At 39.7% G+C, this 16,320-nt stretch overlaps 1 protein-coding gene across 1 annotated transcript in view; it reads right to left on the bottom strand.

Annotated features, from left to right (window-relative positions):
• HHAT (hedgehog acyltransferase) overlaps positions 1–16,320 on the bottom strand; it is a 177,545-nt gene that overhangs the window by 120,258 nt on the left and 40,967 nt on the right. Inside the window, exon 8 of the mRNA XM_054398978.1 lies at positions 15,276–15,311. Coding sequence (XP_054254953.1) covers positions 15,276–15,311 — 36 coding nt within the window. The remainder of the gene's footprint in view (positions 1–15,275; positions 15,312–16,320) is intronic.

Raw genomic sequence — 16,320 nt, 5'->3', positions numbered from 1 at the left:
GTCTGGTGTTACTTCAGGGAAATGATAACAACCCAGTCAAACTGTATGCTGCCTCTGAGACCCTGATCATAATTAGCACAAAGATATGCCAGTTTTCTGTGATTAAATGATTCATCAGTCTGATCCTAAAAGCAATTTGTGCATCTACAGCTCTAGTGAAAGTATGCAACTCCAACACATTTGCTTTCACAGCTGAAACATCTTAATGAAAGCAGTCATTATTTACTTCTGAACTCTTCAGGGACATCAGCTGAAGTGAGACACTTCTGCCTGAATGTTTCTTTGAGGCTTTTGTTGTAAGTCATGCTCAAGGTGAAAGAAATTTGAGAAAAATAATTTCAGGTTTTCCCCATTGATGTGGTCTGTGCAGTTGACAGCACTTCATAAAACCTTGTGTCACTGCTTTTTGTTTGAAGTGGATCAAATTTTCGTCTTTCTTCAGTTCAACAGAAGACGATGAGGAAAACACTTAAAAGCAATGTGAGGCACAAAAATAACTTTGAGAAGCTAAGGGCACTTATGGTACTAGACACTCACTTTCTGAAACTCACTTTTGAGCTCCATGCCACTGACCTGCACACAGCACACCCTTCTCTAAGCACTGCCCAAACAGCAGTGAAGGTTAATGTTCTGCAAAAGAAATACTTGCCTTCTAACACCAAAAAATCTTTTAACTTGGTAATATTAAGAAAATAAGACCATGTATATTTTGAGCAATCTATGTATCACTGTACCACAACCACAGTTTAGCTGGCATGTGGTGACTTTTCTTTACAGATTGTGTCCAGAAATGCAACCACAGACAATTCAATCACAACTTTTCACTGGATACAGCTATGTTAACTTGCCACTATTAATTTTTCAGAATCAAAACCCAGAAGAAATAACTTGATATGACATCTACAGGGAAGTACTAATAACAGAAGACAGGCCTGCAGGAGCAAGTGCATTCATGCTGGGTGTATTCAACATTTTGTCCTATTAAGCTTATTTTTAATACAGAAGTGAAACACTGATGGCTTCTATACACAATTCTTTACTTGAAGCCAAGACTTAATTCCTACCTGTTGTAACAACTTCAGTAGGCAACTGGAAGCTTGCTTAAGACAGAATGCCCTGCACAAACCAAAAAAATCAAGGCAAAACCATGAATAAGAAATTGCAAAATTATTCATTGTAACTTTTGCTCCTTAACCACTGCTCTTGACTCATGCAAAGCTCCAATCAGACAGTCAAAATATCAACAAATGTTCAGTTTTGGAATCTGGAATCAAAGAAGAGAGAGGAAAATCTCAAAATGTGGTTATCTCAATGAACTAGAACTGTTGCCCATAAAATTAGGGAGAAAAAGTAATGGAAATCCTGGTAATTTTAAAAAAAATCTTAAAAGCACAGTGAATGCAGCACAAGAGAGTAATGCTCTGGACCACTGAAGAACCACTAAAAGATTATTCTCCACCTCCAAAATATAGAAGTCAAGAGATAATAAAAGCATTCAGGTAAGAGATGCCTCATTGTATCTATCTGTCTGTGCCTAGGAAGATCATGGGACACGTCCTCCTAGATGCCATGCTAAGGCACGTGAAGGACAGGGAGGTGGTCAAAGACAGCCAGCAGGGCTTCACTAAGGACAAATCCTGCCTCACTAACCTAGTGGCTTTCTAAGATAAAGTGACCGCATCAGTGGACAAGGGATGACCAATGGATGTGATCTATCTGGACTTCTGCAAGGCTTTTGACATGGTCCCTACACAACATCCTACTTGCCAAGTTGGAGAGAGATGTATTTGATGAGTGGACTGTTCAGTGGGTAAGGAACTGGCTGGAAGGTTGCATCCAGAAGGTAGAGGTCAATGTCTCAAAGTCTAGTTGGAGAGCAGTAACAAGTGGTGTCCCTCAGGGGGCAGTACTTGGACTTGTACTATTTAATACTTTTATCAGCACTATAGACAGTGGGAGTGAGTGCACCATCAGAAAGCTTGCAGATGACATGAAGCCAAGTGGTGCTGTCAATACGCCAAAGAGAGACAGGATGTCATGCAGAGGGACCTGGACAAGCTGGACAGATGAGGCCATGTGAACCTCATGAGGTTCAACAAGAGCAAGTGCAGGGTCCTGCACCTGGGCTGGAACAATCCTCACTATCAACACAGGCTGGGGGATGAAGTGACAGAAAGCAGCTCTGTGGAAAAGGACTTGGGTGTTCTGCTGGATGAGAAGTTGGACATGAGCCAACAGTGTGTGCTTGCAGCCCACAAGGCCAGTCACATCCTGGGCTACATCAAAAGCAGACCCAGAGAGGTGATTCTGCCACTGTATTCTGCTCTGGTGAGACCTCATCTGGAGTACTGTGTCCTGGTCTGGAGCCCTCAATACAGGAAGGACATGGACCTGATGGAACAGGTCCAGAGGAGAGCCATGAAAATGATCAGGGGGTTGGAGCACCACAGGCTGAGGGAGCTGGGGGTGTTCAGCCTGGAGAAGAGAAGGCTCTGAGGAGACCTAATAACAGCGTTCCAGTACCTGAAAGGGGCCTATAAGAAGGATGGAGAGAGACTGTTTACAAAGCCCTTCAGCGATAGGATGAGGGGCAATGGCTTCAAAAGTAGAGAAGAGTAGATTAAGATTGGATGTTAGGAACAGATTCTTTACCATGAGGGTATCACCCAAAAAGCAAGCAGTGATCTCCCATTTAAAAACTGTTAGGTGACTGCAAGTGCAAAAAGAGTGAGGTTCCTGCTCTGAGACTTCAAAAAGAACAAAGAGCTGCAGGTACCTCCCTCCTCAAAGGGCATTTCAGTTACACAACAGTAATTCCAACCTAAACCAACTGTTGAAAAGCCAGTCCATGTTACACACCATCACATATGAACATGCCACTCCCAACTCCAAAAGTTCATGAACCACAAATTGCTGAAGGCAGTTTACCAACGAGGCTTGACTTGGCTGAATACACTTCCTCACTAGGTGCTCACTGTTGACTACTAGCAAAGACAGAAAGCTCGGCGAGGGTAAGCTCTGCTCAGGGTGAGCATGGTTGCTCTTATACTTGTAGCTAACTTTTGCTCTAACTTACCAGGTTCCCCAAAGGAAAGTCTCACAAAATTGGAGGAACTAAGCAAGACTTTAGATGACCTTAATTTCTTCAAAGTGGAGGCACTGTCTCCACTTTAAGTCTCTCCCTCTCTCCACCACTCCTTCAAAAAAAAAGTGCAATGACATTATCTACAAGACTTTGATCTTATGCCAAGTTAGATAAGCAATCATTTGAGGTTTGTATTGATATATGAAGTATATGAGTTCTGTTTTCTTCATCCAGTATTTCACAACAAAAAATAAAAGGACACTGCAGATTTGAAGATCCTGTTCTTCAGGAATGTATTTTGTCCAGTCATGGCTTGCTGCTAGCAGTGCATACAGCTGTTCGGTACCACTTACTTTACTCTTGCAGTGCCACCCCAAAGAAAGAGTATGAATACAAACTCTTTCTTTACACTGATCACACAAATATTGCTCCATTGGTTGTAACTAGATAACCAATACCTTAAAATACAATTTTCATGGGTCATTTTGTTGGGTCAGTTCAAACCACTGCGAGCGAAAGAAATCATAAATGTAATCAAAAACATTTCCAGAGAAAGCAAGAGAAAGAGGTGTCATGGCTTAAGCTGAATATTTGCTGCTGTTATTCAAAACCATCCTGCCTTATGCCAGCTTCAAAATGAAAGTGCTAGCTGGAGCAAAGTATTATGGGGCTTGTAGTTCAGATTGTAATATGAGAGGCTTCCTCTTTCCAGTCGCTGCTTTTGGGTTCCGGGTTTTGGGTGTTTGCTTTTTCCCAAGCAAATGGTGGTGAGACAAGTGGGAATTGGCTAGTTCCCTGGTTTTCTGTTTTATGCTACTGTTTTCCTGCCTTATGCTCCACTTCTGTTTCTGCAAATAGGCTAAGCTAAGGCAGTTGCACATTGTATTTTATCTGTTTTGCTCAGTAAAACTTTATCTCAACTCTTTTTATCTCAACCCAGAGTTTTTGTGTGTTACTTTTCCCCTCTCTTCTCTGATGGGGGGTGGGCAGTGGTAAGAGGCAGGCTAGCCTGTTCAGGTTCACTTTAACCTGTTACAAGAGGATAAAGCAGGTTTCCATGGCTTACTTTGTTAACCATCCTCATTTTGCTGTTTACATAGTTTAAAAACTACAAGACACTACAAACAGAAATAAAATCAAATATTGGTATCTACATGAGAGAAAGCTCCCATCATGTATCTGTTTCAACAGTCTGATGAAGCATCTAAAAGATACACTAACATCTTACTAGTTGCTGGTGCTACCATGTACATTATATAGGACAAACCCTCACTGAGCATGCACAGAGGAAGTTCTTGATTGAAGTTCATTTACTAATGTTTAATCTGTAATTTATTTTCAGTGGAAGATGATCCCTTGCTTTGAGACCAGTGATAAAATTGCAGGCATTTCACTTAAGAACAAGCTCTTGCTTGGCTGTCAGCTAGAAGTGACCACCAAAGGCTGCTCTCAAAAATCTATCCGTTTCAACAGCTGTAGTTTTAACAACTTACTTCTGAAGCAAAGGAAGCTCTTCTTAAGCCTCATTCTAAATGAAAGGTTAATTCTGTGTAACAGCATTTTCAGCAAAAACATCATCTAAATCAGGTCATTTTTATTTTGATTTCCTGGTAACTTCCATTTTAGCAAGGCTTCTTATTGTTTGGGGGAGGAATGACAAACAAGTCTGTGATATCAGTAGCACTGGGAAGATTCCAGATTCACATTTGAAAGTCCAGAAGTTCTATAGAATCCCCAGCACAGGAAAGTCTAGAGGTCTTTTGCACTCCATTCAGTTAAGAGGCAGCGCTTAGCATTAGGTCCTGTACAAAGTCATCACAGAGCAACGAAGCTAAGTCCAGTACTGAAGGCAGTCCTGCAGAACTGATTTCAGGAAAAGGTGCAAAAGCAGAATAATAGAATAATTTAGTTTGGAAAAGATCTTTAAGATCTTTAAGATCATCAAGTCCAACTATTAACCCAGCACTGCCAAGTCTCCCAGAAAACCATGTGGCTTTGCACCACATCTGCATGGTTTTTAAATAATTCCAGGAATGGTAGCTCAAGTACTACAGTACAGTTTATTTAAGTAGCATATAGAGACCAAGACAAATATGGTTTTCTATAAACCAGTATTTTTTCCTGCTGTGTCTTAGCCCAGAAGCATCCTGGAAACTGTTATGGAGCCTGTTTTGGCTCCCCCAGAAAAGATATTTTACATATTTTTTAAATATCAATATATATATGTATTTCTTTGAGTTTCACAGAACTCAAGGAAAAGCACTACTGAAGTTGACATTCCAATGTTAGCTCCCTCCCACTGGTCGAAAAATTAAGGTCAGTTTATAAAACTCTTCTGCCTCACTACCAAGTTGTAAATGGTTAACACTTAATATTTTCAGAGCAATAGTCTAATCCAGATTTGAAAAGCAATTCGTTGTAGCAAAATGCTAGATACATTTTGAAATAATCTCTAAATCTACCAGAACTGTCTCTGAAAAGCTCTAGCACATAGAATACCATTATCTTTATAGCTAGAGGAGATAATGTTCATTACATAATATCAATGTTCACAAAAAATAGTAGAGCAATTCTTGTTACTTATACAACTTGATTCTCTTTACATCAGTCAAGGTGGAATTCTGTTTTATTTAATGCTTTTTTAAATTTGGGCTAATATCACATAACTCAGGTAAGCAAACTGCATTTTGTTATGCACAGAGAACAGAACAGCTGGCTGGAAAGCAGAGTTGGTTTTCAAGTGTCCAGCTATGTTCCTTGCAAGAAAATTATGAATCTTCCCCAGGAGAAAGCAAATGAGAACTGTATGACAGCTGATAAAAAGTATTAGCCTTTGGTTGCCTTGACCCTAAATCATTCTTGAGTACTGCATGAAGGTTCAGCAATCACATTTCTGGAATATACCAGGAAGCCTACAGCATGTTACCTTACTCTCTTCTTTCAGGCAATAAGATGAATAGAAGGCTAAAGGGTTTTGACCATTTATGCCCTTAAAAATATGATTTCTACCCAAATATTTATTTGCAACCTTTCAGATAGAAATCTTCATGAAATTTTGATTCACATGGCCTAATCTCTTTAGGAGACAGGAAAGGAGTGTTTTTCCTTAAACTGCGTATCACAAAAAACACATTTTCAAGGATATTAACTGGCATAGTTTATACATGCTTTATTGATTTTAACTTATCTGATTAAAAGATTACTTTTTATTGCAGTTCCTTATTGACATTTACAATCCACCAAAATGCAATTAAATTTAATGTAATTAAAATTTACTAGACTGAAAAACTTAAAATTTAAAACACTGAAAAAAAAAACCCCACATTTTAAACTTTTTTTAATATGTATATCTGTGACAGAATGATTCCAAGTGCAACAGTTACTTCCTGTCCTGTTTTATCATCTGTTCTTGATGTTACATAAAGAGCTTATATTAAATATCAACGTTGAGCTCTTATATAGCATTCTTAATCCATAGATCTCAAAGCATTTTACAAAGGATGATCATTATCCTGCTTCATCTATGACAACTGAAAGCATGGAGATCTTGAGGGTGGAATTCGGATGTCACTGAATTCCCATAGTCCATACTGAAGCTAGGATTACAACTTTGCATTGCAGTACAACCAGTCTGCCAGAACAGCATCGGTATCCACAGACAGCTCCCAGAGCTTTACATAGGGACAGTGGCCTGTGATTTTTCACTCAGCTGTTCCACACACTGCTTAGACATCAATCTAGAGAGGCTATGGCTTTCAGTACAGTATTTTATTCAGCTTGACAGTCACTATAATGCCTCCCACCCACATGGGCAACGCTTTTTAACAGTATGCCCTACCTTCTCTTGGGTGTATTGCTTACAGCTCTAAACATACCAGCATTGCCACCACTGCTGTAAATAACCGAATTCCTCTACTCAGGCTTTATCACTGAAATCAATACTGCTGCAGAAGGATACACAGGTATCAAGGCCTAATGCTGCCCTTCAGATGTCTCAAAGTATTTTCACCTTCACAGCGAAACCCTCAAAATCACCTGATTTGTGGGTAATTAGACCTAAGTTATCAAGCTCCCTTCCTACATATTTTTCTTTCCCTCTTTTAGATTTGTTTCTCATGCCCACTCTTTGCAGATTGGTCTAAGGCAGATGTTTAAACTCATGGACTTCCTTAACCCTATAAATTTTCTTGGACTATTTAAAGAACTCAAAACCAAGTATTAGAGTTTGGAGAAACAAGGACTGAAAGCAGACTGCACATTAACAACCACACAGGATACTGGGGAATTGATCAGATTGTAACTGCCACATGCAACTGCACAGCCACAATGTAAGTAGTAGTGCTATCTACTTCAGTAACACATTTGATGATGTACTACCCAGATGTGATGATCTCAGAAAACTTTGTATCTTATGACTTCAGATTAAAGTTAAGGAGTTATTGTTTTGACATGCTATAGTACAACCACCTCAAAAACACTTTGGACCCAGACAATGTTAAACAAGCTGACCCTGAAGACAAATAGGAATAGAATAGACATGAATAGAATGAATATGAATAGAAGAGTATTCAGAACACTTCAGTCCCCATAACATGCCACACAATAAAGTGGCCAAGCAATAGAAGCACATGCAAGCTTTCCTGCCCACAGTAATGAAGAGAGTCATTCTGTACTCCACTGTGTTAACCTAGATAGGTTATTCTCAGCAGCTGTCCCTACAACCCCATGTCACATGAAGGGCAGTGGATATGGTAGTCCTGAACGGGTGCTGCTCTCAGGAAAAGAAGGCACAAAAGCAGAGAAAGTTGCATAATAGAATCATAGAATGCATCAGGTCAGAAGGGACCATCAAAGTTCATCAGGTCCAACCCCCTGGAGTCACAAGGGACAGCTTTACCTAGATCAGGTTGCTCAGAGACCCATCAAGTTTGAGCTTGAATGCCTCCAGGGACAGGGCCTTTACCACCTCTCTTGGCAACCTATTCCAGTATTTCATCACCCTCATTGTACAGAACTTCCTCCTAATGTCCAACCTAAATCTACTCTGTTTTAGTTTAAAACCCTTGCCACATGCCCTTGTAAGCAGTCCCTTCCCAGCTTTCTTGTAGGTTCCTTTTCAGATATTGAAATGCTACAAGAAGGTCTCCCTAGAGCCTTCTCCAAGCTGAACAACCCCAACTCTCTCAGCCTGTCTTCATAGGAGAGATGTTCCAGCCCTCTGATCATCTTCATGGCCCTTCTCCAGACTAGCTCCAGCAGGTCCATGTTGTTCTTGTGTTGAGAACTCCAGAGCTGGACACAGAACTCCAGGTGAAGTCTCACCAGAGCAGAGTGGCAGAACCACCTCTCTCAACCTACTGGCCACATTTCTCTTGATGCAGCCCAGGATATGGTTTGCCTTCCAGCTGAATATGAGTGACCAGTGTGTTCAGGTGGCCAAGAAGGCCAATGGCATCTTGACTTGTGTCAGGAATAGTGTGGCCAGAAAGTCTAGGAATGTGATTATCCCTCTCTGCTCCATACTGGTGAGGCCACACCTTGAATACTGCATTCAGTTTGAGGTGCTGAGGGCATGGTGAAGGGCTCTGAACACAAGTTTTATGACAAAAGGCTGAGGGAACTGGGGTTGTTTAGTCTTCAGAAGAAGAGACTGAGGGGAGATGTCATCATCCTCTACAACCATGTCAGAAAGGAGGTTGGAGAGAAGGGCTTGGTCTCTTCTCACATGCACAGACACTTCACAGAAAGGCTTATCAGGCATTGGAACAGGCTGCCCAGGGAGGTGGTAGAGTCACCATCCCTAAAGGTCTTTAAAAGACACATGGACATGGCGCTTAGGAACATGGTTTAGTGGTAGTAGCTTAGCAATACTCGTGGGATTGTGAGCTCTAGGTAAGTAGTTGGACTTAATGAGCTCAAAGATCTCTTCCAGCCTCAACATTCTATGATTCTACGATTGCTGACTCATGCCCAGCTAGATAGATTGCATCCTCTGGGATGTACACTTCCTAGAATAGGACCATCTTACAAAAAACATAAGGGCAGCCTTATGTCCAGCTGTGCCATGGTCTGGCAGACCCAGCAGGCAGAGCAGGAGCTCACAGACCCAGCAGGGCCCAGGCAGACCAAGAGGTTACAGAGGCTGCACGGCTCGCAGGCGCCAGGGTAACGCCGCCCGCCGCCGCCAGCGCCGGGGCAAGTCCGCCCCCTGGCGGCAGCAGGGGGTGGGAAACTCGAGTGTGTCTTCGGAAACGGAGCTGCCCAGGGACTGCTGCCGTTAGAGTCACAGCATGCAGCGGGTTGTAAGGGACCCTCGAGGATCATCTTGTCCAGCCCCAACATCTCCAACTAAATCAGGTTGCTCAGAGCTGTCTCGGGTACCGAGCCAGCAGGCAGCCCCTGGTAAAGGCATTGTAACCTCAGGATTTATTTTCTCCTGCAAGCAGCAGGAAGGTAAGACTGCAGGTTCATAGCACATCTCTTTTTGAGGGGAGGACAGAAAGAAAGCTCAGAGCAGGGGTGATTCAAACTGCAAAAAGTCCTGTGCAGGCTACGATGTCATTCACAGCAGCTGTGCTGCATACAACTAATTTACCAGGCAGTGAGGGCAGAAAAAAATGCTCTTTTCATCCTATTTTTTTCTGTCATTGATGTATATCTTAATAATTCCAATACACTATCACCTCAAAATTTCATATTGCTTTCCAAAATACATTTAAAGCATAAAACATGAAATAACTTGGAGGTTGAAGTTTGTAACAACTGCATCCTACTATTGGGAGGTTATAATGTCTGTTAGCATGCCAAAATACAAAAATAGTCAACATGTGTATGAAAGTAAGGCAACATCAAAAGTGAGAAAGACAAATGAATTAAAAAGAAAAGAAAGTTAAGCAAAAATCTGTAAATTTATACTCCAGGTCATACAAAAATCCTTGTATGCATGTTTAGCTTTAACTCAAAACACTACATATATAATATTTTAAAATATAAATAATATTCCTTTCATTCTCAGTTTTCTGACTGCAATATAGGTTTCCACAGTTAAGAAAGATGCGAAGTCCCTCAGACTGAAATCACATGCAAATGTCAGCCAAATTTTGGCCCTTATAGTCAAAGTCAAGGAAAAAATATTCCCATGATATCATTTCCTGTACTTTACAAAGTATAAATTCATAACGGTTACAGTCTTCAGTGTTTCAAGGCTCCTGGGCACATTTTCTTCTGTTACACTGAAATGCAACCTTTGATCCAGCTCCATTAAACTACTTACTAGAATCATTTAAAAGCAGCCTGAACAGAATCTTAAAGTACTTGATGTTCTACAATAGTGCTTTTCTTGCTCACAGATAGTAACTCAAACATCCTGCAACAAAAATAACAAACTGTTTTAATTCACAGTTGCAACACATAAACATGATGAGATCTGTACCTTGCTAATACCAACTTTCCCACTCCAACAGTTTAAGTTAAATGTCACATTTACATAACATTTACAAGAAGATTCACACTTGTTTATACAAACCCCAGCCTTATTTTTGCAACATGCTGTATGCTAATTCATTATGTAACAACAGATTGTTTGCTCTATTAGGGAAAAAAAAAAAAAGATTGTTTGATTCTGAGAAGGTGTTTGAGAGCCTGTAATCACTTTGAAGCAATTCAGCCTTGTTTTTCATTACTATCTGATCCAGTTTCTCAGGTTGGGTTGGTTTTGTTCAAACAAACTTGAGGGTTTTGGACACTGTCCCACTGTAAGCAAAGCACCCCAACTGATTTTATGCATCATGGTCACTTGTACAGCTCACACTTAAACCCAATACACATGCAGCAGAACATTCAGAGAGCCTCCCACAGCAACCCACAGAAGTTTCACGAGGGACTTTAGCAGCAGTAAGGCTGTATTTTGCAATTGGGAATATTGTAGAAGCTTCCAAGCACTGTCCAGTTTGATTTTTTTAATTTTTAATTTTTTTTTTTTTTTAGTATCACTTCAGCATAATTACTGCTTTTAAAAACTGCCAACACCAGCAAATATGGCAAAACTTCCAGTACATCTGAAATCAGAGCTCACAGGAGCCTGCAATGCAGCTGGACCTAACTGCAATATTTTATAAAAAGAGCCGTATCTTTCAGCATCTGTGTGCAGGAGTCTCTATGGATAGGTTGATTGCTCTTCTCTTCTGTATTTTACAACTTTAAAATTATTTTTGAGGAAACCCTAAGGAAATCTAAACAAGAAATCATCTCTAAGCTAATACCCCCACCTCTTCACAGCAGTAAAATAAACTCTTTACCTTGAAATTACTTTGAAAGTAAACACAAAACCATTCAATCACATCTAGTGAGTACTTACAATTGCTTTTATTAGCAAAAATACTTTGGTTTTCAATGTGCTTCATCACAAAATTTCTAATAAATCTCTGCAAGGACTGTCTCCAGCATATCATCACAAGGCACACAAAAGATGGAAAGAACCTTTTGTTCATAGCTCCCTGGCTACAGAGGTTTTGTTGTAGTGGGGATTTTGTCCAAAAAGGATGTTTTTGTAATGTAACTAGGAAACAGCCTGCTTCTGTGTTATTCTGCTTTAGAAGCTTGTTTCACAGCTGGACAGCCTTGACTGAAAATACTGCTTCTGCTACTTCCACTGACTTAATCTCCACTGCTCCAGAAGAGCAGAGTGACCCAAGGGAATCGAGACTGGTGAATATTTACTAGAACCTCATGCCCTACTAGTCCTCACTTGGTTTAAAGGCTACAGATTGGAGGCAGAAAGAACCCAAAACAGAACACAATTACAGCAGTTGCATGTATCCTACATACAGATTGCCCACCTGAACATGACAATTACCAGCATCTCTGGATTCTTCCCCAGAAAGTGCATCAGTAGATTTAGGTGGAATGTTGCATTGCATCACTGGCATCTTTGGCAATTTTTACCCTGTAGTTACTATGATGCTTCTAGAGACATACAAATTGTTCTCCTTCCTCCAGATACATTGCTCCTTAATCAATACAGCACTTTTGTGCTAGCAACAATCTAACTGAGAAAAATGAGATAGAAGCATAAAATTGTCAGACATATCACAGGTAACACAGGTATTCAATGAGTGTCTCACAGACACACAGGCTACACAGAAAAATCAAAATGCATCTGCTTCATCCAGTCATCCAAGACTCCTAGACAAAGCAGTACAAAGATTCAGCAAAATTGTTTAGAATTAACTTCATTTGGAATATATCAGCCAAATTCACACAATGCAGAAATCACCCTGTAGGTCACTGGTTTTTCTCAAGAGTTATGAAGGAAGATGAGGGAAACATTGTGGCCAGTTTTTATGGCAAAAGACTAAGGTTACATGTTGACTGAAAGCACAGGCTGAAAAGAGAAGGGAAGTTCCAAGGGTAAAAAGTAACTGTGGAAATACTAAGGAACAGCATAGTGTGCAGGAAGACAAAGACAGACCTTTCAAAAAGGATCTGTAGAATGAACGATCCCCAGAACCACAGTCAGATTTTTGTTCTTGAGGAAATTATTTGGCTTGTTCCAGAGACTAGTCTGGGCATACACTGTTATGAGAATTGAGTTTGTTGAACCTGCAGAAGAAAAGGCTCTGGGGAGACCCCAGGGAATCTGTCTAGCTGTTGGAGTTAAGAATAATCTCTGATCTTACTTAACAATGGAGTCAGAGAAAGGATGCAATGCAAAGTGCAAAAGCCTGTTGTATCAAATGTTGACTTATCAAGACCTGAACGCATTACAAAGAAGGAGAAATCTCAGAAGTGGTGGGTTGTTGTGGTGGTGGGTGTTTTGCTTGGCTGGGGTTTTTTTATTAGTTTTTTTGGGGGGTTGCACAGAGAATACAAACAGCAGTTATGTAATCTGATAAATATACTTTATTTTTTCATGAATGTAGTTTATTTAGAACCATAATTCCTCTTTTGTCATGGGACCATTCTGCCCTTAAATAGAGGTGCCCTGTTTCTAATTAAAAATCAATAGAGGTGGCAATACATATAGATTTCGATTACAGAGTTAAATTACACCTTATTTCACCTGAGAAAGCTAGAAAAGGGGATGATTTTCAAGTTTGTATTTGGCAAAATTTTTCACTATGTAATAAGCTAAATCTAAATAACCAGCGACTCTAAACAAGCTGAAGTAATAATAACCATGGGGTGAGCTGTGAGCACTCCTAACAGATGGGCATTTTCTAGGAGACATTAGGGGCACATGGTCCTGCAGCAGTTTTCAAAGCCTGTACTGAATTAGTATGGTTCACACTTTTTCAAAGGCACAGCAGTGCTGGAAGTGTGGAGATTTTTTCAAAAGGATCACACCTCCAGGAACTGTCATTCTTCTTCTCCACTTGCTCTCATCAGTGTTGCCCCAAAGGAAATACTGTTCGGCATTTGGACAGTAAATATTCTCGTATGTTCACAATTTTATTTCATCCAATGCCCAGTTCTCAGCACTAGATGAAACGCCTTGATAAATAGCTTCAGCGAGTAAACAGTACCAGCCAGCTTCTCGCACTCCTTCCCCTCTAAACTGATACCCTGAAGGCTATTTTTCACGCGTTTTGAACTCTGAAAACACACCCATCACTCCACTCTGAGAACGCTTGGATTTAGGATAGACAGGAACAGTTTTCCTGTAGTCACAATAAAGAAAAAAACCCCAAACAAAACCTATGGTTGTATAGTTCTTGTGTGATTTAAATAACCTAGATTAATACATTTTGCTGATCCTAAAAGTAGTAACAAGTACTTTCTTTTATATCGTTGTGTGAATACAATGGGCAAATGGTACTACAGTTTTAATGGGTAGTATCAAACCCCAGTTCCCATGAATTTCCAGGATCCTCACTTCAAACACTATGGTGCAGCTAACAAACACTCAAGGCCCAAACACCAAGGTACTCAACTGCATTTTAATTTCACTAATAGTAGTTCCTTGATGCCACCATATTTCAGCGTGCAAGTAATTAGAAGTCTAGTTTTACAATTCCGTATATCCACTTTTCAGAAAATACATTTAAAAAGATGGGATTTCTAAATCTTTCTGAAGGTTCATCAGAAACATAGTTCAAGCCACAGCTACATGGATGGACATAGAAATTAATTTTTTTGCTAAGAACACAGAAGCTGTGTATCTGTAATTCTCTACCGTACACTGTGCCATGCTTCACTTGGGTAAATCACTGCCTGTGTATGCCAAGCTATGTGCAGCCCTAAGTCACTTCGGCCAGTGTTTTAACAAATAATTTGGCACAGATTGTCCTTTAAGCAGAGGCTAGGTTTTGGGCCCACGTTTTACATTTGAAAGTGTCATACTAGGTTCTCTGTTCCACTGCGAGGTGATATCCTTGTATTTCAAACAATAGAGTATCTCTTGAACATTTCAAATCTCTGTCAGGGATTCCTTATTCAAAGGTAAAGCTCTTAACAGATGGATATTGCAACATTTTAGTGTGATGAAATAACTGATAGAATGACTTCTCTAAGGGACTGAAGACTATGAGAAACAATCTTTCATGGTATACATTGAATTTCTTTGTAAAGATTAACAGATAGTCAGAGGTACATTGTTGCAAACGAACACAAACACATTCTTAATGAAGACTTGTGATTTAGCACACACAAAAAGAACTCCAAGTGGCAAACCCAATTCCTTAGTGTTCGAACACATTAATCACTCTTTTCTCATTGAAATGCCCTGCTTTATTCACTACATTCTTCTACATGTCAGCCAACAATTACTCCACTTCCATCATTCATCTTCAGAACACAATATCCCTTGCACCAAGTCAACCATGTTTTCTATTAAAAAACTAAAGCTCCACAGTCACAATTTTCTATAAAATTTAAGCCCTTATGAAGAAGTATTAAGATATTTGAGTTACTAATGGAAAAAAAAAATTTAAAGTTTTTCTTCAGTCCAAGTAAAATTCAGACTTCCTCAGGAACACAGCCACTGAAATTTCCTAAAGGGTACCTGAAGAGGTTCCTTTGACAGCAACAATGGTAACTAGATAATCAAGCCAAAAAGTTACCAAGCTTCGCAAACTAATATATAAATGGAAGACAAAAGAAATAGCACTGAGTTCACATGGCCATCTCTACTTAGAGGAACAGAAATGCTTTTTACTATGAAACCACAATTCAAAAATAAGTATTAACTTACCTGACCAGAAAGCGATGTAGCCCAACATCAAAACTTCTGCAAGAGAAAAGAGTCACCACATTTTAGTTATTACAAAAAAATACTACTCTGTTGGGTATTGTACCAACACTACTTCAAAGCAATCAATAATACTAAAGATAAATGTAAAATTACCAGAAATTACAAAACAGAAGCAAAAGTATAGCATACAAATTTCTTTCTGTAACGACATGTGAAATTTAAGATGATCATCATACAGAAAGACTTTGATGCATATTAAAAAGATCACAAATCCCTTGTTTTGAGTATTTCTTCAATAAAACAGTAACATTCAAGGTAAAACCCACATAAAGCATGAATTGTGTATATTCTGTTACTGGAAATAACGCAAGCATTCTGACAACCCTTTGACTCTGCTTGTTTCCTGTCGCATGCAGGTAAAGCCTCTCTGCAAAACTACCGTGGAATCTTCTTTATCCTTTTGTGCTCTGCCCTAAAATGTGATTGCTGTGAATTTTCTCTGTGATACAGTCTCCTTCAGATACACTGAATATAACAAGAAGTGGGCCTTGCAAGTGTATTCCACCCAGATCTGGTGAGGAAAATAACTCTGAGGACTTTTGACAGTAAATACAAGTCAGGTCACACTAAATTACAAGGACCATGCCTGAAAACAACACAAACATTATACGTTAACAATTAGTGCCAGTATTTCTTTCCCTTTCCTGTTTTCCCCATCCAGCTTAGGAGAATCAAGTTCGTGAACAGTGTACTAGCAAAACCTTGACACTTAGTTAATGGCATCCTGATAATAGCAGACAGATAATGAGCTGTAGAAATTCCAGGAGGGTAAGTCCAGTGGTTCAGCAGGCTAGTGAATAGGGGACTGAATTTCTCACTTTAAATCTCCCTTGCAACAGAAAAAATATTCTGCCAGGAACACGCACATGGTCATCACTAAACCTCTATTTTTCACATTTCTTTCCTAAAATCGTTCACCATTCTACATTACTGTTATATTACCATGTAATTATAATGCATGCAGTGTGCCCAGTTGTCTTTCTGC

This window comes from Indicator indicator, chromosome 2 (assembly GCF_027791375.1).
Source record: "Indicator indicator isolate 239-I01 chromosome 2, UM_Iind_1.1, whole genome shotgun sequence".
Lineage (NCBI taxonomy): Eukaryota > Metazoa > Chordata > Aves > Piciformes > Indicatoridae > Indicator > Indicator indicator.
This window is presented reverse-complemented; position numbering and strand designations above follow the sequence as displayed.